This window comes from Lissotriton vulgaris, chromosome 5 (genome assembly GCF_964263255.1).
Source record: "Lissotriton vulgaris chromosome 5, aLisVul1.2, whole genome shotgun sequence".
NCBI lineage: Eukaryota > Metazoa > Chordata > Amphibia > Caudata > Salamandridae > Lissotriton > Lissotriton vulgaris.
The window spans coordinates 1,858,600,533-1,858,628,419 of NC_141693.1; the positions used below are offsets into that span (position 1 = coordinate 1,858,600,533).

Consider the following 27,887-nt stretch of genomic DNA (forward strand, 5'->3'; position numbering starts at 1 on the left):
TGAACTTGATTCTGCAACTTGATACCACAAATGTAACCAGTTGACAGTCCAATAGAATACATTTAAGAATGCTGGTGGCCGTAGTTAGTATTTAAAGAAAAGGGCAGATCGTTTTGCCCAGAATAGGATTTTTAATCTTTGTATGAAAAATCACTTCAATCTGTGTGTCAGTTAAAATCATTTACATCCATGGTAGAAGCTTTGCTTATTTCAAAGAAAAGGACATCTCAAGTGTTCGTGCACACAAGCTACTGGATGCTCAGTTTCCAAACCTTCCTTTGGTTTTTTGTTGCATTTTAGTACTGCAACATAATGTGAATAGCCATATGATGCCCCATCTGCCACAATTGAATGACAGTCATTCTCAGTATAATGATTCTGACAGCAGCTCCTTTCCATGCAAAGAAGTTGCACATTGCGAAAGCGGCCGATTTCGAGCGGAGGAACAAGACGAGACCCGAGGATTATACCCTGAGAAATCGAAACTTGACAAATAATCGGAGATTTTGAAAACAAAGTTAATTTTTTGAAGATTTGTAAAACGAACATATGATACTGTAAATAGCCTTGAAAAAGCCCCGGCGCAAATCGCCACAGGGGGCGAAACACGTGTCGGCTGTTCATGTTTTAAACCTTATTTAATAAAAGTATTTTTTCTACATCACATGGACTCCTGATTCTGATTACAAGGGCAAGGATTCAGCCTAAATATATTTACAATCTGGTCAAACGCACTCATCACCCCCCTCAAAGGCACATTGCTTCATATGGTGACCTACGTACAGCACCTGAAGTTAACAGTTTTTTAGTGTTATGTCTCACTACTTGTTGGATGAATGACAGTAATGCCACATTTCTAGTTTAAAATGACATTTCACGTTAGCATTGATGTAAATCATTTTAGTCCGTTTCATTAAGAGTTTATAAAAAATCTTTTGATATTTGTGTCCCGACACATATAATTGATTTACATAGCAGGTGAGGCAAGTGGATTTCTTAACAGGACATGAAGATTTCTATACCATTTTGTGACTTGGACAAGGAAATTATTTTTACAATCCACACTCCTCTCACTGTGTGTTTCCGCCCTCAGCCCCAGTATAGGCACTGACTTGCCTCACCGGTCTCACCTGCATTGTGGCCTGTCTACGCCTCTCTCAGCAGGGACTACGCGGTCAGCAGACGCTCTATATTTTCGGTGTGTAGGTAGGTTGTGCACAGATGGTTCAAAAGGAGCCACAGATATGTGCCCCACTGCCTAATCTTGCTGGAGGACGATTTACAACTTTCAAGGTGCAGGATGGCAGGATTTAGGAAGGATTATTGCGCCCAACTGACAGAGCTGCACTAGAGTGCAACCATCTTGCTGTGGGCACTTTAGCGCCCCCTCAATGTTTTGGTTTGTAACTTCTAGCCACTTTGACCAATTTACATAAGCAATATACCATTATGTCTGCTAGACCCTTCTGATTCAGGGGGTATGCAGGGTTTATACCTTTACCAAGAACTCGAGGTACCCAGAGCCAACAACTGAACTGCACTGTGTACTGGTTTTTTATTGGGCCATGTCATACATCAATTCATATGGTAAAGTATATATAGACAGTGAGAAATGGTTATCAAGGAAACCTATGAATTTCTGAAATAGACACCAGTTACGGAGTTTAGCGGCAGTGGTTATTTATATGGGTACCCATACTGGCATGTGATTGAGAAGGTATTTTTCAAAATGGCTTCTTTCTTACACTCTAGCTTACATTTGGAAGGCTCAAAAAAACAAATCCAAAATGAGAATATCAAATGTTCTACTATTCTGTATTCCCACATGTAGCCAGCTAAAAAAGGTCCCTCACTTGTGCGGGTAGGCTTAGTGCATGCAACAGGAAGGGTCCAAAACACAACATGAACATATCACATTTTTTTTGCTGAAAACTGTCCCCTTTTTTAGGTCTCGCCTAGACGAAAGCAAAAGCGAAGCTTTTGCTGTCTAGGGCGAGACAACCTATGTTGTTACTTTTGGGGGAATGTGGTCAGCAAAGTGCCACGCGCTTTTTCTGGCCGAGATTGTACCTCGTGGGCGCGCACGTCGCCGTGCCCCTCTCGCCTGTCTATGGCTTTACACCAACCAAGCCGACATATTGCCCTTTAACTGCCATTCTCCTTTCAAGCGTTACCTCGGGTGGCCAGTAGTCCAGAATGCCTCCGAAGAGCCAGATATTTGAGAAAGAAATCCGTGGTCCGCTATTTTCTCCTTTAACGGACGTCTTCTTTCTTGTAATTATTGCAAGCAGGGCCGGCGTGCGAGTGCCTCAGGTGCTCAAGACCAATCAAGCAGTTCAACACATATTCGACTGGGCAGTAGTAAAGTGTGGTGACCTTGCATTCGTCGGAAGAACGCTTATTACAGGATTGGCTAATGGAGTTCCTCTTTTTTCCCGTAGGTTGTAGAACATCTGAGATCGTGGTGGGAGTTTCGATTGGCTGAAGCTACGTTTACCGGTTGTTTCATTGGCTGTGGTGGTTTTCTGGGAAGTGGCTTAGAAATTGTACCTGCTGCACGTACGAGCTTCGGTATGAATAGAGCAGGCAGGCAGGCATCTGATAGTTGAAAGAGTGATTTTTGAGGCTGCATCACAGTGAGTCGGAGCCCGGGCCTGAAGCAGCTTAAAGGGCAAATCAAGCAGTGTGAACGGGCACGATAGTGGTGACCAGGGACTTCGGGGCTGGGTCCTTTGGTCACCCTTGGCTCCGCCCCGTATTAGCTTTTGTGGTGCCATCTGCCTTCTAATAGCCATCCGACTCGTGCCGCGACAACGTGTTTCCTCCCACGGCCGTTCCCTGACTGTACCGCACCCTTCTTGGCCCGTGACGGAACACCGGCACCTGCGCCCTGAGGCCGTGGAGTTTTGGTCCCCGCCTCGAACATCTCCTTGGCACGCTCCACAGGTCACGGCGAACAAGTCTTGAATGGCCGCTGCCCCACCCCTGACCCGAGCTCATCATGCATAGCTGCCAAGGTTTCGAATTGCTATTTGTGACATTTCATAATTTCAGTGTAATTATGAGGGACATTTCAACGACTACTAGTGACACTTTGTCGCTAGCAAAATCAAGTAACAATCCAAGGTGATCAAGTCTGGGCGAAGTTTAACTTTTATCCTTATAGGCTGGGCTTTAAGTGGGCCGGTTCTCACTGGTGCTGACCACCAGCAGTTTTTTTAAAGGGGGCCTCGAAACGGGGCCTTTAGGGCTCTGTGTTGAGCCCTGGACGAGGCCGTCCGCTTTTCCCCGGACCGCAGTGACCGGAGGCCATCGATATGCCCATGTTCTTCTCACTACTGGAGAGGTTACGGCATGACGTCATGCCAGGTGAGCTTTGTAGAGGAGGGAAAACCTTGAAAGAGTCATTTTCTCTCTGGATCTCCCTTCTAATTTTGAAACTCAAGAACAGCAACATTGTCTTGTGTCACCAGGACTTTAAGTGGGAGGTTTTTCAATATTATATACAAGCTATAGTTGCTGCTTTTTAAGCTTATGGGTTTAAGCCATGCCCTTAATTACATTGGCCACGCCCCTTCGAGACCCCCCCACATTGTCTTATGTCACCAGGGCTTTAAGTGGAAGCTTTTTCAATAGGATATACAATCCCATAGTTGCTGCTTTTTTAGCTTACGTGTTTTAAGCCATGCCCTTAATTAATTGGCCACGCCCCTTTTAGAGGCCTCCCTACTTTTTCCATCCCACTTAAAGCCTTGCATATAAATCTGGTAGCCTGTAAGCGGTATGTACATGGGGCCTCTCGGCTCCTTGGGTGTGAATAACATAAAAGAAGGGTGCAACACAAGTCCTGTGCACACGTTATAATGAGTAAATCAAACAAATGTATATGCTTTTGGATGAACAAAGAACAGCGGCCATTACCATATGAGAGACACCCCCCCCCCCCAGGTTTTTATACCCACATAAAGCCCTGCTCTCACCCGACTTTCCTGTGGTACCAACCACAACAAACACAAAATCATCCAGGATCCTGCTCCATGACCGCTTCGCAACCCACTGACTGGGGGGCAGGTACCTTGCAAGATACTCACCAACGCAGGCAGAGCACTAAGCAGCAGCCAGTCACAGAGCTACAAGGTATGGGGAGTAGTGCTACTAATGTAATAAAGAAGAGAGAAGGAGGATTTCCAGGCAGAGGAGAAATCTGCCTGGAAATCCTCCTCTCTTCTTTCAAAAACTATCTTTTATTCCTTTTTGTGTTCCTCTGTTCCGAGTCAAAACACAGGATTGTGCTCTTTATTTCTGAAATGTTGCTGATGCACTAAGATTTTATAAAATTCTACTATTGTTATGATAATAAATTCCTTGTCCGGCTGGACTTTGACAAATATAGAGCAGCCTATTATTGGTTGTTTCGCTATTACTGCGTATCCTTGAAACTGCTTTGGACTGTTGTTTTTCATAAATAGACTTGTGTCTGTGGCAGCAGCATCCATTTTGTGATGCTCAGTTGATTTTAACCGCGTTTAAGGAAAATAACATGTCTTCTCCCTCTAGAAGGGTGGAATGCTACCCCCTTTGCCAGGACTTGTGAGGGGGTAGTATTCCAAAGCGTATGAAACCTTACACGACATGTTTTGATAAAGCCAAACCTAAGATAGCATTTAACCGCAAGGTTCATAATGCACTTAAGAGTATATGGTATGGCAATATCCTAGAACAGCTATAAGGACATGGTTCCGAAAGCTGCAGACAGGCTCAGCTCATGCTAGAGCACCATCTCACATCAAACCAAGCACTCTGCCTCCAGGATTGTTAAGGCCTGCCGTAGGAGTGACTTATAGGTGCATATGTGTCCAGATATAGGTTTAGACATAGGTATACTATATCTAAGCAAGGGGTGTTTACACGACCATGCCCCAGCTGAGTGAGCAGCCAGTTGTGTCAGTTTGGATGGCCAGTCTGGGGTGGCAAAAGATATGCTGCAGCCCTTGGTAGGCCTTGGATGCACCTATGCCCTAGGTACCTATAGTACTCTGTACAGGGGCTCACAAAGTGACCCAATCCCAATTGGTGATGTACCTAAAGTACATGGTTGTGAATTTAGAGAGAGAACAGCAGGGCTGTGGGTCTGATTAGCAGGCCCACAGCCGCATTAAGTCGAAAACCAGTGAAAGAAAAAGCAAAAAGTGGGGTGACAATAGGAAAGCAGACCCTACTCTCCTACACTGGTCTCCTTGCACAGTGCGCCTCCGTCCGAGACACACTGCCAAAAATGCCACCAGCCACATGTATTTTTCCTCCTCGCTTAACTTTCTAGTTGGAGTGCTTTGACTCTACTGTCCGTTGTGCTAGCTCTATTATAAAGACACTACATAGACTAAATAGTCAATCCAGAAGTAAGGATGAAAACAGTCACAGCATTTAAACCTACATGAGCAGCATCCACTCGAAAAACATATCACTGATAGGGTGGATAAAAACACAGCATAGTTCACAATTAAGGCTCCCTGTTTCCGTTTTTACTGATTTTTACAGATGAATACAGATAGACAACTATTTGTTTTCTATCTGCATTTATTTTTAAAAGTGGATAAATACAGAAAATTATCCTACTTTTAAATTACTCTCCGTGCAGTCTTTCATGAATTATAGGCCAGCAGATGAACAGCATGGAAATTAAAAACAGGATGACATTCCTTTAAATAACGGCATATGTTAACATAAATTTATGGTATAATGCTAGTATTTACCAGTGGATGTATTGTTATGTAATATTTGCCAGCTTAAATAGCGAAAACACGACAGATATCAAAGTATGAGTCCTTGTCTATCAGTTACATAAATATAAAAATGTACAGTTTTACAACTTCATTTACATGCAAAACACAAAATGCATATGGATAAATACAGATAAAATGGACAAAAAATAAATATGGATAAATACAGACGGAAATGTTAAAGTAAATACCACAAAACCGGGAGCCCTATTCGTAATATAATAGCTTAGTTTGGTATTCAAGAGTCCCTTCACTGGTCTGCAATCTGGAATTCCCAATCTGTATCTCAGTAAGCATCACTTTATTAAATAAAAATTATATGTATATACACAGTACGTTTCATCTGCTATAAATGTTCTTGTACAATATAAGAAGGAGGCCTTCTCATCGAAAGCATTATTTTCAACCTAATGGAAACTCAATTTACGTTATTTCAAATAAACAAAAAGGTTAGAATTATATAAATTATAAAAGATATACAATATATAACGAGGAAGTCCATCCAGCCTGCTAAGAGGTAAAGAAAACATTTCATCCACGTTCATAAAAGAGCTGGTCAGGATATTGTTATGAAAGGGTTAGAAAGCAGTCTACATGAGCCCCCTCGCGGCCATCGTACGCAAACACCACCTCAGCATAATCTCCTACGCCGACGACACCCAGCTGATCCTCTCCCTGACCAACGACCCCGCCGCCGCCAGAGCCAACCTGCACGAAGGGATGAAAGAGGTAGCCGAGTGGATGACGACCAGCCGCCTGAAACTGAACTCGGACAAGACGGAGGTCCTCATCCTGGGCTCCTCACCCTCCGCCTGGGACGACTCCTGGTGGCCTCCCGCCCTGGGCACCGCACCCAAACCGACAGACCATGCACGAAACCTGGGCTTCATCCTGGACTCCTCCCTCTCCATGACCAGGCAAGTCAACAGCGTCTCCTCGGCGTGCTTCAACATCCTACGCATGCTACGGAAGATCTTCTGGTGGATCCCAACAGAGACCAGGAAGACCGTCACCCAGGCCCTCGTCACCAGCCGACTGGACTACGGCAACGCCCTCTACGCCGGGACCACCGCCAAGCTCCAGAAGAGTCTCCAGCGGATCCAAAACGCCTCAGCCAGACTCATCCTCGACATCCCACGATCCAGCCACATCTCCGGACATCTGAGAGACCTTCACTGGCTCCCCGTCAACAAGAGAATCACCTTCCGCCTCCTCACCCAGGCACACAAAGCCCTACACGACCAAGGCCCGAGCTACCTCAACAGCTGAGTCAACTTCTACGCTCCCAAACGCCACCTCCGATCAGCCAACCACGCCCTCGCCGCCGTCCCCCGCATCCGAAGAGCGACTACAGGAGGAAGGTCCTTCTCCTACCTGGCCGCCAAGACCTGGAACTCCCTCCCGTCCGACCTGCGCCTGACCCAAGACCACCTCTCCTTCAGGAAGAAGCTGAAGACCTGGCTGTTCGAGCAGTAGCGGCACCCCCCCCCCCTACCCCCCCCCCCAGCGCCTTGAGACCCTACGGGTATGTAGCGCGCTTTATAAGTGTCACTGATTGATTGATTGAAGCAAACAAGCATTTACTATGCAATAGGCCTCGCATTACCGAAAGTTTGAGATATTGATGTTGCAAATAATGACATAGTGTAGAGTGGTGCAGAGTGGAGTGGTGCAGATCGATTTCAATGGTATGGAGTAATGTGGCATAAAGTGCAGATCATAGATTGTTTCAGAGTAGAGTGAAGTAGCATAGAGTGAAGTGGTGCAGGGTAGAGTGCAGTGGCATAGAGTAGATTAGAGTAGCGTGGAGGGGATTGGCATAGAGTGCACTGGTGCAGAATGTAGTGGTACAGATTAGAGTGCAGAGTGGAGTGGCATAAAGTGGAGTGGTGCACAGTAAAGTGGAGAGGCCTAGAATGGAATGATGTAGTGTGCATTTGCTTGGAGTAAAGTACAGTGGAATGGAAGGCATTGGCTTAGAGTAGAGGATGCAGATTAGAGTGGTGCAGAGTGGAGTGCAGGGGCTTGGAGTGGTGTAGAGTGGAAAGTAGAAATCAAACCCTGGTGAAAGGATAGTGTCACTGGAGGTACAAACTGTAGCTGGACACTCAAACAAATAAAGTCAGCAACCAAGCATATGTGACTTACAAACAACAAAGCCATTGGTAAACAATAGACCAAATGCATTCCCAGTGAAGCTTTCTGATTGTCCCCAAGACGTCTTTAGCAAACCAGACAGCTGCGCTATTTAGAAGGTTACGAACTAAAAATGAGGTGGGTAGTAGTGTTGTGTAGGCACAGAAGCTTTAGCTTGCAAAACACTCTGAAACTAATTGGCTGGCCATTGTAAAAGGTACAGTAAGAACTAAATAGCATCCAGTGCTCTCAAACACCAAACCGTGCTATAAGCAAATCCTGGTGATCAATGTGCGGGTCTACAAGACCTAGACTTTGGCCTCACCTCTCTTGAACTCCTCCAGCACGGTATCAAGCTTGGTGACTTTAAATACAAAGTGCAGTGGGTGGTTGTAGAACTTGGTGATGGTGCTGAGGGGTGTTCAGTCAATGGGTCCACCGTTCCAAGGTCCTTGACATAGAGGATGTCCACATTTTTAGAGCTCTTTTACTCACAGACAGCGATGCAAGTATAGCCGCTCTGCAAGATCTGTGACATGGTGCTGAAGTCACGCATAGCACTCAGCATGAAGCAGTCCTGCCCCGGCATCATGATGCCCTTCACAGTCATATTCCTCAGAGCATCTTTGCTGAACTCCTCCTTCACAAACTTGTTGTAAGACTCACCATTGCGCATCATGTCCACCACTTTATCTGACAGCAGGCATGGACTGATATCGTGACGGAAGGCCAGATTCGGCAGTGGGAAGCTCGCAGAGTATGTCATGAATAATTTTATACAGAAATGATGTTTAGGTCAGAGATATCACCTGTTCCATATGTACATAATTTGTTTCAGGTATGTTCCCCAATCCTTGCTGTCATCGTCACAGTTTAGCACTATCTCAGGTAGCACTGCAGATGTCTGCTACTAATTGTCTGCTATGGAACGTAGTTGCCCCAAGTCTCCTCAGCTCTCTGTGACAGCTTTGTTGAGCAGTCAAGGCCAAGTTCAAAGGGGGTGGTGCGTAGGTTGCCCCGAGATACAGTGCAGCAAAGTTATTAAAGTTGTTTTTTTATCACCACATATATCAATATGTATGCTTTAGAACACTGCTCGGGTTCTTTACACACAGCATAATAGTATTTGAAAACATTAAAGGACCAGGACTGCCATCCTATTTATAATGAAATTGAGAACATTAGGGGCCCGATGTAGGTAAAAAGGATTTTCCGATTTCAAAATACCGAGGCGGGCCGAATCGGTATTCTGAAATCCGAAAACGAGATGTAGGAAATAAACAGCGAAATAATACCGAATCGGTCGGCATCGGTAATGTGAATCGCAACGTACTGATTCGGCACGGACCGAATCGGAAAGTACCGAATCGGCTACCACCGAAACGGAAATAGCCGAATCGGCTACCACCGATTCGGAAATAGCCGATTCGGCAAAATCCGATTCGGCAATTACCGATTCGGAGGTTTGAAAACACACCCATGGGCAAAAAGCCCATAGGAATGCATTGAACAAACCGAATCGGTAAAATCCGATTCGGTAAAAGCCGATTCAGCCAATGAGGTGGATCCCCCCTCCCCCACCCAAACAGGGAGTGGCAACCCTGGCAGGTGCAGCTAATTAAGAACTTTCTGGAGAGCCAGCCTGAGCTGAACACTCACAGTGAGCAGCAGTGGGAGCAGGAGGCAGAGAACTGTTGAGAGCAAGATGGCAAACCCCAGTGAGAGCCAGAAGAGAAAGCCAAAGTTCAGCAGCAAGGAGTTGCAGGTGTTGGTGGAGGAGGTGGTGAGGGTGCACAGGCAGCTATTCGGGAAGCTGTCCCTCACTGTGCCGGACAGCAATAAGAGGAGGCTCTGGAGTGAAATCGCAGAAAAGGTCAATGCTGTAGGTGTCACCCCCAGGTCCCTTGATGAGCTGAAAAAGCGCTTCTACGATATCCGCAGCCTGACCAAACGTAAGATGGCTGAGATCCAGAGGCAAGCTGGAGGGACAGGTGGAGGCAGGAACCCGGCGCCACCCCTCACAGAGCTGGAGGAACTGGTGTCCAGCACCATCGAGAGGGAGAGCGTGACCGGAATCGGGACCCTGGACAGCTCAGCCAGAGCTACAGCTACAGGTAAGAAGCATGCGCATCATGACACACCCTACCAGACACCTCCCCATTAGACACAATGCACAGCCAAACCCCAGCCCAGTACTGTAACCAACATACAAGAGACAAGCATCATGGTATATGTAGTCAGCAGAAGTTAGCAAAATATGGCAGTGCAGAATCACAAGATAGGAAACAGTGGAACACATTCTAAGGAGATGCAAGGACATGTGCAATGCTTTAATTGTACGGACTGTAATACATCGGCACTCAATTTACAAATGCTTCTTTATACCTAGGGGCACCATCAGGCGGAGGACCACAGGCAACAGAGGTAGCAGCACCAACTACCAGTGCAGTCGCAGGGCCTAGCACGAGTCAGGCTGCCGAGGAGGAGGAGGACAACACCATTGGGCTGGGTATTGAGGGAGACCTGGCAATTGACTATGACTTACTTCATTCCCCACAAATGCCGAGCACACCCCCCTTGCTGTTCTCCCCAGAGAACTCCCCGACAAGGGACCACCATGCACCTACACCACCTCCTGGCACGATTATGGCTGTGGCTCCAGTAAACCCTATCCTGGGAGCAGGGGCTCAGGCCCCGGCCACCACCACACCCACACCAGTGGCACCCCAGCCCACTCAGCAGGGCGGCAGCAGCAGTACCCGGCGGCGTGCCATTCCCAGCACTGCAGCGCCGGCATAGGAGGGCAGTGTCTTCCTTGGCCTTGAAGGGAACATGGTGAAAATCCAAAGGCAGCAGGCGAAGTCCATCATGGCCTGCCAGCGCCAGCTCCGACAGCATAACCTGCAGATGGGCGAGATGGTGAAAGGTTTTAAGGCCTTTGTAGATACCAACAAGGAGGTAGCAGCAGGTCTTGGCAGGCTGACCACTGCCATTACCCAGTTATGCGGCAGACTAGAGGAGCATGAGCTCTCGCGCAGGCGGGATGCCCGCGTGCAAAACCGCTCCATTAGCCGCCTTGCTGCTGCAACGGCGCAACTTTGTCAGCGCGGTGCCAATATGGAGTCAAGTCTAACCCAGAACACCGCCGAGATAACCAGGGGAATGGCCCGCATCACTACAGCAATGGAGGCTATGATTATCTCAAACACTGCCGCCAATCCTGCCCTGGACCTGGGGGATGCTGGGGACAGCAGCAGCCGCAGCAGCCCGGCCAGCGCTGCGTCAGAGCCGCGCAGGAGCACCAGGCGCTCCGCAGAAGCCGCAGGACATTCTGAAGGGGGTGAGGGACACCCCAGTGGGGCTGCCAAGCGCTCCAAGAAGTAGGCTTGCAAGGGCGGGTGAGGCAACCTGGACCTTAGACTTTTGTTTTCCTAGCTATTACATTTTTTTTTGTTGCACATCAGTGCAGTAACGGTGTTGCAACAGTATTAAAATTTGCTTTTCACCACAACCATTTACCTGTCTGTGCATCTGTACTCACTCAGAAAGTTTTCTGTAATCTCCTCACGTCTGTATCTGCCATCACTTGGCGTAGACACCCCAGCTGGCTGTGTTAGTGGCACAGCTTCGTCGTCGTCATGGTCCTCGTAGTCAGACAACTCCACCTCAGTGCCCTTCTTCACCGCAAGGTTGTGTAACATTGCACATACAGCTATGATCTTGCAGCAGGTGATGGGGGTATACTGCCTTGCACCTCCACTCTTGTGCAGGCATCTGAATCTACTTTTCCAGATGCCAAAGGTCCGTTCGACGACATTCCTTGTGCTTTTGTGGGCCCGGTTATACCTCCTTTGGCTGGGTGTGGAGGGGTTGAGGTAGGGGGTGAGTATGAATGAGCGGAGGGCATATGCACTGTCACCTGGAAGGAAAAGGGGTAACATTACACACATGCATACATGTATTACACCTAGCTACTTTGTGTTATGGGGGTCTGATGATGTGTCTCACCTAGGAGGTATCCTTCACCAAATTCGCCAGCCATCAGCCGTGCATAGATGCCGCTCTGTTGGAAAATATAGGAGTCGTGGGTACTCCCTGGGAATTTTGCTACCAGGTCTGTGATGGTGCACTTCGCATTGCAGATCACCTGCACGTTGATGGTGTGCGTGGACTTCCGATTGTGGTATATGTATTCTGGGTCAGCTGGTGGGCAAATCGGAATGTGCGTGCCATCTATGCAGCCAATGATTTGGGGAAATTGTGCCATCTGGTCGAAGTCAGCTTTAGTTTGTAGCAGTTCTGCGTGGGTTGCAGGGAAAGAGATGTATTGGTCCATCCTGTGTATCATGGCGTGTAGGAATGTGTGGAAGAACCTTGACAGGCTGCTCTGGGTCACCCCTCCTGCCGCTGCAAATCCACTTTGATAGCTGCCAGACGCAAGCATGTGTAGGCTGCATAGCACCTGGACGTGTGCTGGGATGGCGTGTGCCCTTGGGGTGGGGTGGTCCAACAATGGTTTGAGGTCCCTGATGAGCTCAAGAATGGTGTCAGAGTCCAGCCTGTATCTCTGTAGGATCTCTGCCTCTGTGAGCATGAACAGGGTTATCCTCTGTCTGTAGACCTGTTCATTTCTTTGCCATTCCCTCTGTCCTTCCTGCTGTAGCCGTAGCCGCCTCGCAATGACATAAAAAGCTGCCATCCTGCAAGTTGCAATGCATTTTGGGGCTGTTTTTATGGGTTGGAGTTGGTTACCACCTGATTGTAATCCATGGTAAATACCGAGTGAATTATACCGATTTTGAGCCGAAATCGGTGTTTCTGTGCCTCCCTACATCCCCCCATCTGTCCGAATCGGGGAATTTCCCGATCGGTGATTCTACCGAATCGGTAGGTTCTCCGATTCGGCTTATGTCCGAATCGGTGTCACTACCGAATCGGTACATGGACCGAATCAGATAATTTCCGATTCGGTGTCACTACCGATTCGGTACATGGACCGAATCGGTGTTTGCATCCGAATCGGTGTGTTACCAATTCGTAAAATATCCGATTTTCGGTATGTACGTATCGGATTCTTTTCCATTCGGTACTCATTCCGAATCGGTTTTCGCTCCGATTTGGACTTTTTTCTTTGCCCTACATCTCGATGGCAGTATACCGATCGGTAAGGGCCCAAAATCGGTATTTTCGGCCGTTACCGATCGGTAACGGCCTACCTACATCTGGCCCTAGGATCGCAGGCTTTGGATCGAAAGAGTAACTCTTAAAATGTTATTCGGGGAGGGTCACTAGCTTATCGCGATCCCTTGGAATTTTGTGAACATGACACAGCACAACGGATGCAACCTTTAGGGAAAAACAAGATCCTAACACAGTAAAATCAAGCGTCTCAATGTTGGTGGTAAAGAGCCATGAGAATTGGAAACATTGTTTTGTTCAGAGATTGGGTTTGTAGGGACCTTGAAACTGGGATATATCGTGAGACCTGAAGTTCCTAGCAGCATAGAGTCACCAGCTGCATGTACAGAAATGACAGAATTTGGTGCTAAATGGGAGCAGACCAGGAGTCTAACCGCCAGGGAAAAAAATTCACACAACTGGGCAGCCGAATTGCAGGCAAAATAAAAATCAGATAACAACAGTCTTTTAAAAAATTTTATGACGGAGGAGAAAGGAACAATTTTAGGAGGATGAGAACACTGCACACAGGCTTTGTGTAGTCACTAAAAATGAAGGGCAATAAGCGAGCTACTTGCCAAAAAGCACTTCTATGCCTTGTCAGGGGTAGTAAGCGCTATACAAAAATGCAATTATAAAAGTGGTTGCCCGATTACCCTATGCTGTTGTGGGTGAAAACAATGATAATTTAAAAAAACAATGGATGAGCCCTGTGACCAAAAGCCCCGCTATATATGCAATATTATATCGGATTATAAAATGCCTCATAGGCCAGACCTAAAAATGGAGGGAATGGTACTGCTGCCTTACTTACTTGCAGATTGTGTGTGTTGGTCTGAGGAAATAACAACCTTTTTGTATCCTACAGTTTTAGAGCTTGGGAATTGGTGAAAGTCTCTCTTTCACTGTTGCAGCGCCTGGAAAGACACGAATGTAACTGCAGCCTTGTATGTTAATGTGCTCATGAAAAGGTGACAAGCAGGGGTGTAGCGAAAGCTGTTAAGTATTACACTAAAACAAGAAACAGAAAGAAACCTGAGATTTGTATGCGTTAAGGAGCATAAGGGTGTTGCTGTGAATCATACAACTAACAGACACTGCATAATTCAACATAATGCAGCTTTCTTCGTTTTGGGACGCATATCATATAGGTAAAACGACTCACTTCACAGATCGTGTAAATACCTCAAGTCGGCTTTCGCTGGTTCGTGCCCCTGGTGAAGAAAGTGCCAGACTCCACACACAAAGTGTGCAGGAGGCCTCCTTCAGCAAACTCCAAGCATGCTTCACTGGTAAAGTGTGGCTGTGGCCTCCGTGCACTGCCATGGGTGCGAACTTTGTGCAGGGGGGGGACACATTGTGTAAAGGTGATCGGGTGCCCTTTCAGGGGTGGCCTTAGGCATGTGCAAGCTGTGCACCTGCACAGGGCCACCAAACCCCAGGGGCCACCATGCCAATATATATCCTTATTATAATAATCCTCTTAGAATGGATAGATATTTGAGTGGCGGCCCCTGGCAGGGATTTAGCAGCCTCCGGCTCTGTTCCACTTCCAAACACCCTGACCCCCCCTCTTCACTGGCCTCCGCGCTCTGCCCCGCCCAGACCCCCTCTTCCGGGGCCCCCTACCTACGCTCCCTGCCCAGGGTCGCCATGAGCCTAGAGCCGTCCCTGGCCCTTTGCACAGACTTTGCATGCAACAATTTGCACAAAAGTGCTGACTGAGTCCTGTGTTAAAAGTGCTGGATGTGGTGGGGCTGCCTTTGTGCAACATGTTGTAGGCGACCTTTGCGCGAGTGCTGCTTGAACACTTTGTGCAGGGTGCTGATTGAGCTATTTGGATAAAGGTGCTGAGTGAGCCCCTTGGCTTGCGGTTCGAGGCCCAGTTTTCGTGCCCTTGGCCTTTCGTCAGACTGGGGCCAGGGGGATCAGGGGCAGTGCGGTGTCATCTCGGAGTGCTACAGACCGGGTGTGTGGATTAGAGTGATACATGGAGGGTCGGGAGGGGGCGGGGCGCTTCGATGTGGAGTCGGAATGGTGCATGGGAGTTGGCGCGCAAGTGGGAGGGGGGGGGGGGTGGCTGCTGTGGGAGTATCGGCATGAGAGTGGTGCATGGGGTGTATGCAGGAGCGTAGGGGCCCTGGGTTGAGAACTGCCGATGTTGAAGCGGGGGAATAATGATGTGTAGATCTCGGCGTGTGATCCTGGGCAGATTAATCACCCACAGTATCCAATAAGCATTTACAATGCAACGGTCTCGCCTTCGGAAAAGTTAGAGCTTTTAACATAGTAAATGGCAAACTTTTTATTTATGTGTTGGTTTTTAAAACATAAATAAATGGCATTGCCATTTACAATCCCAATAGCTTAATCTCTCGCAAATACGAGACCTATTGCATTTGCACCACACCCACACGCAGAGAGCCACACACACACAGAGCCACATACACAGAGAGCCACACACAGAGACACACACACACACACAGAGCCACACACACACACACACAGAGCCACACACACACACACACAGAGCCACACACACACAGAGAGCCACACACACACACACACACACACAGAGAGCCACACACACAGAGAGCCACAGACACACACACAGACACACACACACAGAGAGAGACACACACACACACACACACAGAGACACACACACACAGAGACACAGAGAGAGAGAGAGAGACATACAGACACACACAGACACACACACACAGAGCCACACACACACACACACAGAGCCACACACACAAACACACACACTCACACACACAGAGACACACACACACATAGACCAACAAACACCCCCCACTCCACCGACCAGACTGTTTGGTGCATTTCATTTTCAGGAACTGGAGAGTGGGGGAGAGAGAGACTATTTTCTTTACCCCTTCTGTCGCTAGTTCGTTACAACTTTCATTCACGCCTTCAATCGGCTTAAAGACATTGTTTTTATTGACTTGGCTCCTCTGCCGAAGTTATTGATTGGTAGCTCTCGCATTATACATTTAAATGTAATCCTTGCATTCTGGTGTTTGACAGGTTGTTCTGCTCTCGCATCTTAGTATAAGACTTTACATCAGAGCGAACTCTCTCGACGCTTTAGAAAACAAACAAACAAATAAAGCATTTGCAATGCAACCTGTCTCGCTTTTGTGAGAGTTTAAGCTATTAGCATTGTAAATGACAATGCCTTTTATTTATGCTTTAAAAACCAAATCATAAAAAAAGCCATTGTCATTTACAATGCCAATAGCTCACACGTGTGTAAATGCGAGACCTATTGCATTGCAAATGCTTGTTCTATCTGGGTAGCTGTGGATTGTGGTCCCTAGCTCAGCAGGCACACAGGGAAACTCTTGTAAGCTGAAGTAATAACCACATCTCGAAATCAGGTGGTTCTTGTGGATACATGTATTCAGAGTACTGTGTATCCCTGCGATGCCGGCTCAGCAGTCCCTCTGCCAGCTCCACTTCAACTGCCACCCTCAGAATCCTTCCCACAGAACCTAGAACCAGACAGAAGTTAAGGTTCCACAGCCTCAGACATCCAGATATAACACATCCCCTTTCCTTACAACAATAAAGCAATTACAAAGAAGAAAAAAATCAGGAAAAGGTGCATGAAGTTGTTGACAAAGGAAACTGGTAAACATGGCATACATTGAGATAACCTAAAATAAAAAGCAATGCAAAAGCAACATCTAAAGAAATCACATGCCACAAAAAGACCATGTTCGGCTAACACACATAATCATCAGGGTATCCAGGAGGATGTCGGGCTCTCCTTCCTACCCCTTTGCGTAGTGGAATCAAGGAGTGATGATGTGGAACCAAATGGTGGTGTTGATACTGTGAAGTCGGGCCGTGCCAAGTCAACACTCACGTCACCTCACCTGAGGAATGTGTAATTGCCCTGGACTCATACTGTGGAGAGAGATATAACTCGCCATCTGACATGAGCATAAAGGCACTATTGGTGAGAGGGGTGTTATTTCCCTCACCAACATCACGATCAACCCTTCTGGTACAGCGCCACACGCCTGTAATTCCACCTTTCTCCATTTTCCAACACTACAAAATGACGTGAGGCATGCAACACTTTAAACTGTCTTTTAAATTTGAATAAACCACCACCACCTCTACCACTCCGTAACTTCACCCAATCACCTTGAGAAATGCATCGGGAGACATTAGCCCTCAGGGAACTATCGCTGGAGGTGGTAGCACCAATCACCTCACACAGCCAAGCTGGAACCAACTTCGCCCTATGTAGCCTACCACACATAACCTCAACGGGGGTCCCAGCAGTCACACCATGGGCACTTGACCTATACACCCACAACATCTCAGCCACCAACTCTCACACATCTTTTCTACGTGCGAACGCCATCTGAATCGCCCCTTTAACCATGTGGTTAGCCCTCTCAACAATTCCGTTTCCCTGGAGATTATAAAGTGCTTTGCGATTGTGCTCGATACCAGATGTCTCCAGGAATTCCTGCATCTCACGAGAAATTAGTTGGGTGCAGTTATCAGTGATAACCACTGATGGAAAACACTCCTCACTCCATATCTCCCTCAACATGGTTACAGTTGCCTATGTGGTGACTTCTTTCATGAACTTGACTACAAGCCATCTCGAATGTACATCAACAACAACCATGGCAAACTTCAATTCTGCCTTTAACTCGTACATAGGACCAATTAAGTCCATGCAAGTCTATGCCAAGGTCGACCAGGATTGCTTATGGGTCTCAAATCATTTTGCACTCCAACCTTTTCTCACTCTCCTTACAGACAACATACTGCTCCACCCATTCATCCACCTTAGTGTCCATTCCGAACCACCACCAATCCATCCGCAACTTTTCTTTGTTTTTGCCTAAGTGCCCCTCATGCGTCAACTCAATCAGTTTCTGCCTCAAGGAGGAATAAACAAACCGCCCCTCATCAACAAACAATTCTCTAGCATGGATAACTCATTCAAGAGTTTGAAGTGATGCCTTACAGAAACGGACACAGTACTACTCTTTCTTCTGCCACCTTGCAATACCATGCGCATCACCTCACTCAGTGCAACATCAGACTCCATCTCGCTAACCGAATCAATCTTGGTAAACATATGCGTTCCTGCCACACTCAGAACATCTTGGATGGAAGCCACAGCCTTTTCACCCTCCTATGCTCTAACTGCTGGACCATCCACATCTTGCCAATCTAGGGACAGCCTTGACAAGCAATCCGCTTGTGTGTTTCTCCATCCCTGAATGTGTTCCACCCAATAACAATATTCTTGCAACCGAGCAGCTAACATGCCAACCCTAGCTGAACACCTGCTTGTACCCCCTGGTAAAAGTACTTTCAACAATGGTTTGTGATCGGATCGAAACACAAACTTGGGAGACCTACAGGGAAGCCCTAAAATACTCAACCCCACCCTGCAGCTCAGGTATCTCGATCTATTACAGAATAGTTCCTTTCCGAATCAGTCAAAGTTCTGGAGGCAAATGCTACTGCTTTTACCTTCCTGCAATGGCCTTGTGCCAATTCTGCACCAATACCAGGGGCACTGGTTCTGTCATCAACATCGACTTATGCTTGGTGTCAAATGGTGCGAGAACACCAGCTTCACAAATCTCTTTTTAATTAAATCAAACAAACTCTGTTGTTCTTCCCCCCACACAAAGCTAGCTCCCTTCTTCAAATGTGCCCTACACACCTCAATTTTCTCTGAAAAGTTTCTAACAATTGTAGTGTAATAGTCAATAAGACCTAAGAACTATCTCAGTTTATCTTTGTCATTTGGTGTAGGTGCCAACTTGATGGTATCCATCAGGTTCTTCTTCAGTTTCACGCCTTCAATAGATATCTCATACCTCAAATATTCTACTCTATCCACTAAAAATGTACATTTCTGACAACTCAGGGTTAGTCCTGCCTCGCATAATCTATGCAGGGCCTGTCTAAGAACTAAATTGCCACAGATGGGGACGAGAGGCGTCACCTCGTTCCACAAGAATACAGGTGAAGGAGGCCGTCGCTGTTGAACAGACGACGCAGCGCAGCTGCACTATCACAGTGGACTACATGACAGGATTAAAGTAAACAGACACAGAAATTCCTCCGCCCCTCTTTCAGCGCCAGCCCGCGTAGACGGAGAGTTTAAAAAAAAAGGTGCACCATCTGAGATCTGAAGAAAAGAGCTTATCCACCGATAGAAGCCACCAGTGGTCACCCACATAGGAAGATACAGACGACTAACAGAGCCCTGATGATGGTTTGGGGACTCATGGCCCGAACTTGAAACGCGTCGGCAAATCCATCAAGAGCCAATTAGCACATCTAGTGTCTTTTGATCAAGTGATACATGTTGTGTTGCTCTTCTAACAAATTAGTTCGTTTTTTAAGAAAAAGTAATTGTGACTATGGAAATGGTCTAGTGTATTGCAAAACCGATGAACTGTTGTTTGCACTGTTTGTTGGATGTCTTTTGATGTTATTTTCTTGGATATTTTTGTAATGTTTGATGTTAATTGTTGATTGAATAAGACTGTAAGTAACCCTTTGTATTGTGTATTCTTTCTCTGCCACTAGAAACTCTTTTGTATGAAATTACACGACTAAGAGGTATAAATAAATATACTGGATCAGATTTAAAGATATTGTTTATTTGGTCTCAGTTGAAATTATACTGGAAGTAGTCTGAGAAGGGGGCACTTTTGTGTGTGTTTAAATGTAGAAATAATAACAGCGCTAAAGTTATATTAGGCCGATTAGTACAGCGCACTATCACCCAGAAGGGTATCCTGACACTGAGCAGGTGTGAGTTGTAGGAAGGTACCTCCTGACTATGGTTGCCCCAACTTTTTGCCCTGTGTTTTAGCTGGTTTTGGACATAGTCGACCTGGGACCCTGCCAATCAGGACCCCAGGCCTACTGCTCTCTCTTTAAAATAGATTCCATGTACCCTAGGTGCATTTCCAATTGGTACTGGGCCACCCTATCAGACCCTGTAACTCAGGGCATGGGTGTACCCAGGGCTGCCAGGGACTGAAGCATGTATTATGTCACCCCTGACTGGCCTCCTAAATTTGACACAACTGGCTGCATGACAGCTGGGGCAAAGTCGTGTAATCACCCTTTGCTGTAGGTGTAGTATACCTATACCTAACCCTAAAATGGACACACAGATTCCTATCAGTCACTCCTATGGCAGGCCTTGACAATCCTGAAGGCAGAGTGCTTGGAATCGTGTGAGATGGTGCTCTGGCATGAGCTGAGCCTGTCTGCAGCTTGCGGAACCAAGTCCTAATAGCTGTTCCATGATAACGCATACCATATACTCTTAAGTGCATTATAATCCTCGCGGTTAAATGCTAACTTTGGTATTGCGTTATCAAAACATGTCGAGTAAGGTGTCATACGAATTGGAATACTAACCCCTCGCCAATTCTGGCGACGGGGTTAGCATTCCACCCTTCTAGAGGGACACGACATGTATGTAACTGTGAACCCCGGTTAAAGTTAACGAAGCCTCAGCTCCACAAAATGGATGCTGCCACCACAGACACGAGTCTGACCCCCTGCAACTGGGAGTCCTCCCAGCGAGGGGAGCCTGGACAAAGGGTTTCCTGTCAGGGGCGGTGCTAGCACCGCCCCAGACATGGTTTTGTGTATCCTGGGTAGGCAGGGCTTTTCAGGAAGGTGACTGCTGAGTGGCACCCCGGTGCTCACTACGCATAGGCCGGTCAGAACCAGTTCCAGGGGCACACCAGCCCCTGGCCTGGGGAAGTCCGGCATGGCAGAGGGGTGTAACCACCCCCCTCCTAGTCCCACCCATAGGCAGGACCTAGTCACTGGGTCAGCCCCCTTTTTTAGTATAAAGATGGGAGCGGGCCCCCTGTTAAAATTAGATCATCTTTGGAATCAAGACACGACTTTCTGCGAAAGGACTTCAAGATTTCTTCCTCGAGATTCTCCCTTGTGGCTAAGGAGTAGTCACCCTGCATCCGCAGGCACCATCCTAAAGAACACTGCGGTCCGCTGCAAGTCCTTCATCACGAATCCGACGACCCAGCTCGACGAGACCCGGCTTCCCTGGCACCTCTGACCTCTACAGCCAAGCTGAGAACCGTGAGTGCGACGAGACCTCGAGGGACCGACGATCGCCAAGACTGCACGACATCTTTACTGCAAGCCCACCATGTCCTCCACGGGTGAGTGCTTTGGGGTCCGAGATGCCCCGACCCTGCGCAGCTCCAGCACCCAAGATCAGCCTCCCTGCATCTCCACGATCTGCGTGGGGCCCTTCTGCTGTTTGCTGTGCACCGCGTTGTTTGGCTACTAGCAGGCTGGCTTGTGGCCTTCTGGACGACGCCCGACGACATCACTGCTGCTGTTCTGGTCGCTCCAGACTGGCCCTTGCTTCCTTCTTCAAGAGAGGCACCCCGGACCCTCCTGGTCCACTCCAGACGCCATTTTAGGTCCACCGCGTGGGCTTGAATTTGCCAAGGCTTTGTTGCCCAATCCTGGGTCCAGCGACGCCGACAGCTTCAATCTTCGTGGGACAGCTCGTTCCTCCTTCCTGGTCGCCGACAACGCCTCCTGGTCCGTGAGATCTTCGAGCACAGCGTCACCCACTCGCCTAGTCGAGGTGGCTACCATCCGGTGCCCTCCTGGTGCCCACTGACTACTGGCTAGTAGTCTCGAACTAGGTCCCCTCTGCTTTCAGGTGTCATCTTCCATCGATCCAGGCTTGGATCCACCGAACTTTCTTCACTGGTCGCCTGCCAGCAACTTCTTTCTTCCAGGCTCCTGGTCCGTCTACGAGGATTCCCGACGTCTTTTGAGTCCTATGCAGCTGCAGCCCCTGGGCTAGGTAACTTCGGCATTTCGGTGCCCCAGCATAGCCTCAGTATCCAAGAGTCAGAATCTACTTTAGTTTTCTTCCTACCAGGTCGGGTTCGCCCGAGAACACTAACTTTGCAATTTCTAGCTACCATAGACTTTGTCCCGCATCTCGCGTGAGAGTGCACACACTGCACCCGAGTCCCCTGGGTCTCCTAGAAGTAATCTAACGATTCTATAGTCAAGTCCTAGCGATTCCAAAGCCTATTAGTACTGTACTTACCTGCTAGTAATTTCGCATTCCACTTTCAGAGTATATGGTTTTCCGTGCCCCTCGGGCATTTGTATATACTGTGCTAACTTAAGTATTTTTGTAAGAGTTTTGGTTTGTGCTTAGTACCCTGTCCTCATAAAGAGTACAGGGCTGTTGTGATTCTTAATAAATATCTGTTTATTTTCATAACACTTGTGTGGTGTCCTTTCACTTGGTGTTCAAGGGGTATATGTGGTATAACAGCTGGCTTAACACGCCCTCGCGAGTCTTTAGCCTTAGACTGCTCGTATCCACACTACTAGGATAGCTGGTCTATAAGGTTGACTTACAACCAATCATCAATAAGGGTCGCTGGACTGATACATAGTGTTCACTAGAATAGTGACCACTGCATATCAGGCCACCTTCTCACATGAGTCTAGCCAAAAATAGGGCATAGTGGGAATGTTCAAAAAGCCAGGTGTATGGTGTTCCAGGCGCCGGGTTGAACGCCACAGCTAAAATAGCCAAGTTGTGCTCGAAATTGCAGGAGTACTGTTTCAATGTATTACATGTTCCAGGGAAAAACATCAAATGTGCAGACTTTTTGTCCTGATCCCCTTACCCAGACCAGAGTGATGATACGGCAGATATGGGCGAACTACATGTGTTTGCCCTAAAAACATCTGGGGGGCAAAATTGCTGCAAATACGTCGACTACGATAATATCAGAAGTAGAGTGGCGAGAAAGCAGTGGAGGTCTAAGCAGAGGTACAATGCATCACGCAGAGTTGCATGTCAAAATCTGCACATGGGAGACATTGTGTGCATCACATTGCCAGTGAGAGTGGAAAAAGGTCCATCTAAATTTTCACACCTATGAAAAGTTGTAAAGGTGAATAAAAGGAGTGTAATCACACGGGACAGCAGATATTGCAGAGTGTGATGAGAGTTGCCAAATGTCTAGAAGGAGTTCACAGTTGAAATCACTGCTGTTTTCCACATCTCTTTAACCGAAAATCTCCTTGGTAAGTTTTTCTTATAATTCTAGCACCAAGACACCCTCTGGTATTCACGCACTTAAATGTAGATTCCTTCAGGTACAACCTAGTGGAGGTGAAAAGATTGCTCGAGAGTACCATTCTGAACAATACAGTACTAGAGAAAGTTCCGTAACTGATTTCGGTAAGGGGAAGAATGTGTGTTACATCGGTTATGTGTTTAATAACATATAGTGTAATATATAACATTTTATTATTGGTTCCCTCCTTCTGTAAAACCCGTCGTCCTACAAAATGTCCCGTCTCATGGAACCTTGTAGCTGCAGTGGTATGCGAGTAACCGTACCGGCGCAATTTTATGTATGGATGTGATTGTCAAAATGTACACAATAAAAACTTTCGAATCTCCAACTGCTTTGCATCAAATGGGTAAAGCATTAAGAGTAAGGCTTCCATTGTCGCAACCCTTTTAGAGAACACACTCCCCAACACAATTCTATCACCCCATTGAATCCACATACATACTTTGTTACAACAAAAAAAGAAGCCACGTGGAAGAACTACTACCAGGGTGCATGTAAAGGTGGCGCACACATGAGCAACAGTTCTGGAAGGGGTGATTGATGTGGAACCACACGCACGGGAATATAATAGTGCTTAAAAACAAGGGTTATTCAGATCAGTGTCCAATCAATTCTAGAAAATCGTAGTATAACTTTGAGGGCTACGCATGCTTGATCATAGACAAAAGTTACAACTAGTAACCATACTATAGGTAGGTATATAAATATGGCAAGACTTGTAGGGAGCAGGCAGGCCCAACACCCCGTTACTAGCAAGGACATACTCCCAAACAACCCAGTGCAAGAGCGGCAAATTCACTTCCTCTTGCTATGTGTCCCCGGACCACCTTGTCTCCCTCTCTGACCTCCATGATGCCCAGGTTTAGCAGAAGACACAACAACCCTGCACAGTACCTGTGCCGCAACCGCTGATGAGCACAATCACATCCTCCTCTAGGCTCTCGCGAGACTTTCGCTCGCAACTCCCGCGCCCAACGGCACTCTGGCGGCACGGAAATGAGATTTTGAAATTAACTAATTACATTTTTATTAGAGAATACAAAATGCGGTCCTTCTATGAACAAAATATCCGTAATAATGGTGGAATCTTCAGCGTTTAGTCTTAAGATATAGAAAGAGAGAGCCTTCAATTTAGTTTTATCTACGCGGGGCCGCCATTTTGACCTGTAGCACGGATGGTGCTTGGCATAGCCTCGAAACCTACAAAAATATTGTTTTATTGTAACCAGCATAAAAAGGTTCCAGGGCTAATCAATGTATAACCTGTATTGCAAATTAGCTTTCGGTCCCCACACCGGCTCTTTGTTAATTTAACGTATTTGATTTTAAATCCCAACCGAGCACAATCTTAATGAACTCCAGTTGTATACTTTAACTCTGAAAAGTGATGCAGTGAGATCCCAAATTACTGAAATACCTACAAGGTGGCTGGAGAGACAGCATGGCATATATGACGGCCATCGCCAAGTCAGGCAAACAGCTCGGTGCTTCATATAAACCTAGTGGACCATCGTATAGGGACGTTTTGCCTATCCCTAATATGGCTACACGACGCGACATGCTCAGGCGCAGATGAACATGCGCAAAGTAAACTCAATGTGAGCTTTGCCTGTACCGGCCCCCAAAAACTGGCACATTATAGCAAGAAAGACAGCCATCTTGTAAGCCTCGTCCGAGGCCGAACGATCAAAAGCACTAAGACGAGAAATGAGTGTGACTCTGAGAGGCATGTCGCAAATTGTTTTAACCACTCCATGTCTAACTTTGATCGTCCTCCTGAGTGTTAATTATTTCACAATTTAAAAAATATATAAATGCGAAAAATATTTCATTGACTTGGCAAAATGTCATACGTGTGGTGCACTTCAAACTTTTAATTCACAATGCTGGAATTAATGGGAGAGTTAAGAAACACGTCACTATCCAAAGATGGCAGGCCGCGCTACAGTGAAGGTCTGCGTGCCACAAAAAATGTCCTTCTTTTGTTTCCATGGTCAGGGAAACGATCATTTCTTTTTTCTTATTATCCCTGTCAAGAGTTGCTTTTAGTGTGTTAGCAGCCGACGTCAGTTGGCTCGGTATTTCACCTCGCCTCTTTCCAGTGGTGCACTCTTCTGTTGTTGAACCTGAATTGGGAAACGACCGTTGAGTTCTCGCGAGGCAGCCAGTTCTCGCGGGAGCTCGCGCAGTCTCTCCTCAGTGTGCAACCCTAGCGCCGCTCTGATCTGACTGAAGTGACGGAGCCACAGGAGGCAGTGAAAGCGGCCTGTGTCCCGGGCCGTGGCAGCGAAGCAGGCCTCCTCATCCTGGAGTAGTGGCGCGATACTCCTACCAGCAAGCGGGAGAGTAGGGGCCAGGGATAGCAACTGAGAAGCAGTCCGGGCCTGGTCCCGGGAAGGGGAGGAGCCCCTGAGGTACCGAAGTAGAACCTCCGGTGCAGAAACCCTACTCCCCTAGTAAGTTAGGAAAGTACTAACCTGCCCTGAGGAGGGTGGAGAAGAGGCCCTCTGAGGAGGGCCACAGTGGTGGTCCCCTTGGAGAAAGCGTGGACCCTCTAGTCAAGAAGAGTGAAGGTGCAGACTCACGACAGTTATCAGCTTTCCCTAATGAGGAGTCGAGGGGCTGCCGTTCACTCCCCACCAGGGAGGACAGTTTTATAAGATCCTTCAAAGAACGAGGCCGCCTCTTAAACACCACGTTGGACAGTATTGTGAAGCATAAACGAGGAAGAGCATTCTCCCCCCCCCCCCCCCCCCCCCCCCAATGGGACAAGTGCTTCCAACGCAGACCGAGGGATTCACTGGGAAGCAGGGCGGTGTTCTGTGAGAGGGAGGAGAACACTGTCCGGTACAACAGCCTTGAAAGACTCGGGGGATGTAATTAACAGTCTTTACAGGTTACCCATGCCCCACAGAGAAGGAAGAACTACTCTTTTATTAGAAAACTCGCTATCGCATTGATGCAAGCGCTTACAGAAGGTGGAGCCAAGGGACTAAGGTGAGCCACCACCTCAGTGAAGTGCTACAGATTGCCTTGTACAAATAACTCCTTATACAACTAGCTGTAAGGACTTGAGTCAGAAGTCAATTCTGACAGCAAGTTTGAGACGGAGCAACGTGCCATAGCAATCTGCATCCTTCATTGTCTGCGCATGGAAGCGTCAGGGAAACCCTGGGTTAGCTGCCGAGCAACGTTGTTGTATCAAGGACAGACATGTCAATGTGAGCAGGACAGCTATTGCCGTGAATCAAGAAAGTGTGACATTTCCTTGTGATCCAAGCAGAGAAGTAGCTGTGCGAAGAGGTCAGATACACACCCTTCCATTTCTCTGGAATTAGGAGAGGAATGCCAAACCCAGAGCGACATGGGGCAAAGAAGGATAGTGGGTCGTCCTCGTCCTTGGCCCTCGCCCAGCAAAGTAATAGCAAGGAGAAGCACAAGCTGATCGTCAAGCACAAAAAGCACAAGGCCAAGTATTTAAAGGATGGCTGTGAGTCAGTGATGGTTACCACTCTAAAGCCACTAGTTGAGTACGATGATATTAGCTCGGACTCTGACACGTTTCCTGATGAGACAGCCCTCCGACTCCAGAAGCGAGAAAACGATGAGAGAAAGGTTGCTGAAAAGAGCGACAAGTTGCACAAGCATCGACACAAGCGAATCCGAGAGCTGATCAAAGGGAAACAACCAGAGAAAAGGGTAGAGAAAGCAACAGAACAGCCAAGCAAGTCGTCTTCGATCAAGGAGAGACCATCTGGATCGTCCAAGAGACCGCCCGAAGAGCATGAGGAATATAGCAAACCTTCCCAGTCTTCGAAAAGCAGCAATAAGGAGACTAAGTTATCGAAACTAGCTGAAAAGGTCCGGAAGGAGAAGGCCCGGAAAGAGCGAGAGTTGAAATCAGGACATAAGGATCGCAGCAAAAGTCACCGAAAAAGGGACCTATCAAAAAGGTACAAGACCTCAGACAGCCCAAAACGGAAAGCAAGGAGCCCTCGGAGAAAATGGCCTGGTAGCCCCAAGCAGGGCGACAGTGCTCATGACTTGTCTTACTGCCAAGACTATGATATTAGCCCACCACGTTCTCATGCTTCCAGCAACTATGACATGTACAAGAAGAGTCCCACCAGCACTTCCCGCAGGCAATCTCCTAGTCCCTCCTACAAGGAGCCTGCAGCCTACCAAACATGTGTCCGTTCTCCCAGTCCATATAGTCGAAGGCAGAGGTCGGTCAGCCCATACAGCAGGCGGCGCTCTTCCAGCTATGAGCGTGGGAGCGGATCGTACAGCGGGAGGTCTCCTAGTCCTTACAGCCGCCGGCGCTCCAGCAGTCCCTTTGGGATTAAGCATTCCCGGAGTCGAAGTCCTGCAGTCAGGTATGTAGAACTGGTTGACTTGTCTTACACTGAGGTTTTACACACAGGTTTGTGTAGCGCTCCTGATTCTACCATTCATTGGCGTTCTTACCATGGGCCTGGGGTATCTCAAGTTCCTATTTCATCGTGTCTGGGGGTGATCCAAATACATTTAGAAGCTTTGCTGACCAGCATGGCACCAGGGTGGCGTTCAATGGCCGTAATCTAATGCGTCTCAGATC

At 47.5% G+C, this 27,887-nt stretch overlaps 2 protein-coding genes across 3 annotated transcripts in view; one reads left to right on the forward strand and one right to left on the reverse strand.

The window, feature by feature from the left end:
• MED1 (mediator complex subunit 1) overlaps positions 1 to 24,310 on the reverse strand; it is a 459,486-nt gene extending 435,176 nt beyond the window's left edge. For both annotated transcript variants that reach the window (XM_086924345.1, XM_086924344.1), the window contains exon 1: positions 24,185 to 24,310. The gene's annotated coding sequence lies outside the window, so the exon portion shown is untranslated. The remainder of the gene's footprint in view (positions 1 to 24,184) is intronic.
• Positions 24,311 to 25,328: 1,018 nt separating this feature from the next.
• Positions 25,329 to 27,887, forward strand: part of CDK12 (cyclin dependent kinase 12) — a 378,297-nt gene continuing 375,738 nt past the window's right edge. The window contains exon 1 of the mRNA XM_086924346.1: positions 25,329 to 27,666. Within this exon, the coding sequence (XP_086780472.1) occupies positions 26,636 to 27,666 (1,031 nt within the window). The 5' untranslated portion in view covers positions 25,329 to 26,635. The remainder of the gene's footprint in view (positions 27,667 to 27,887) is intronic.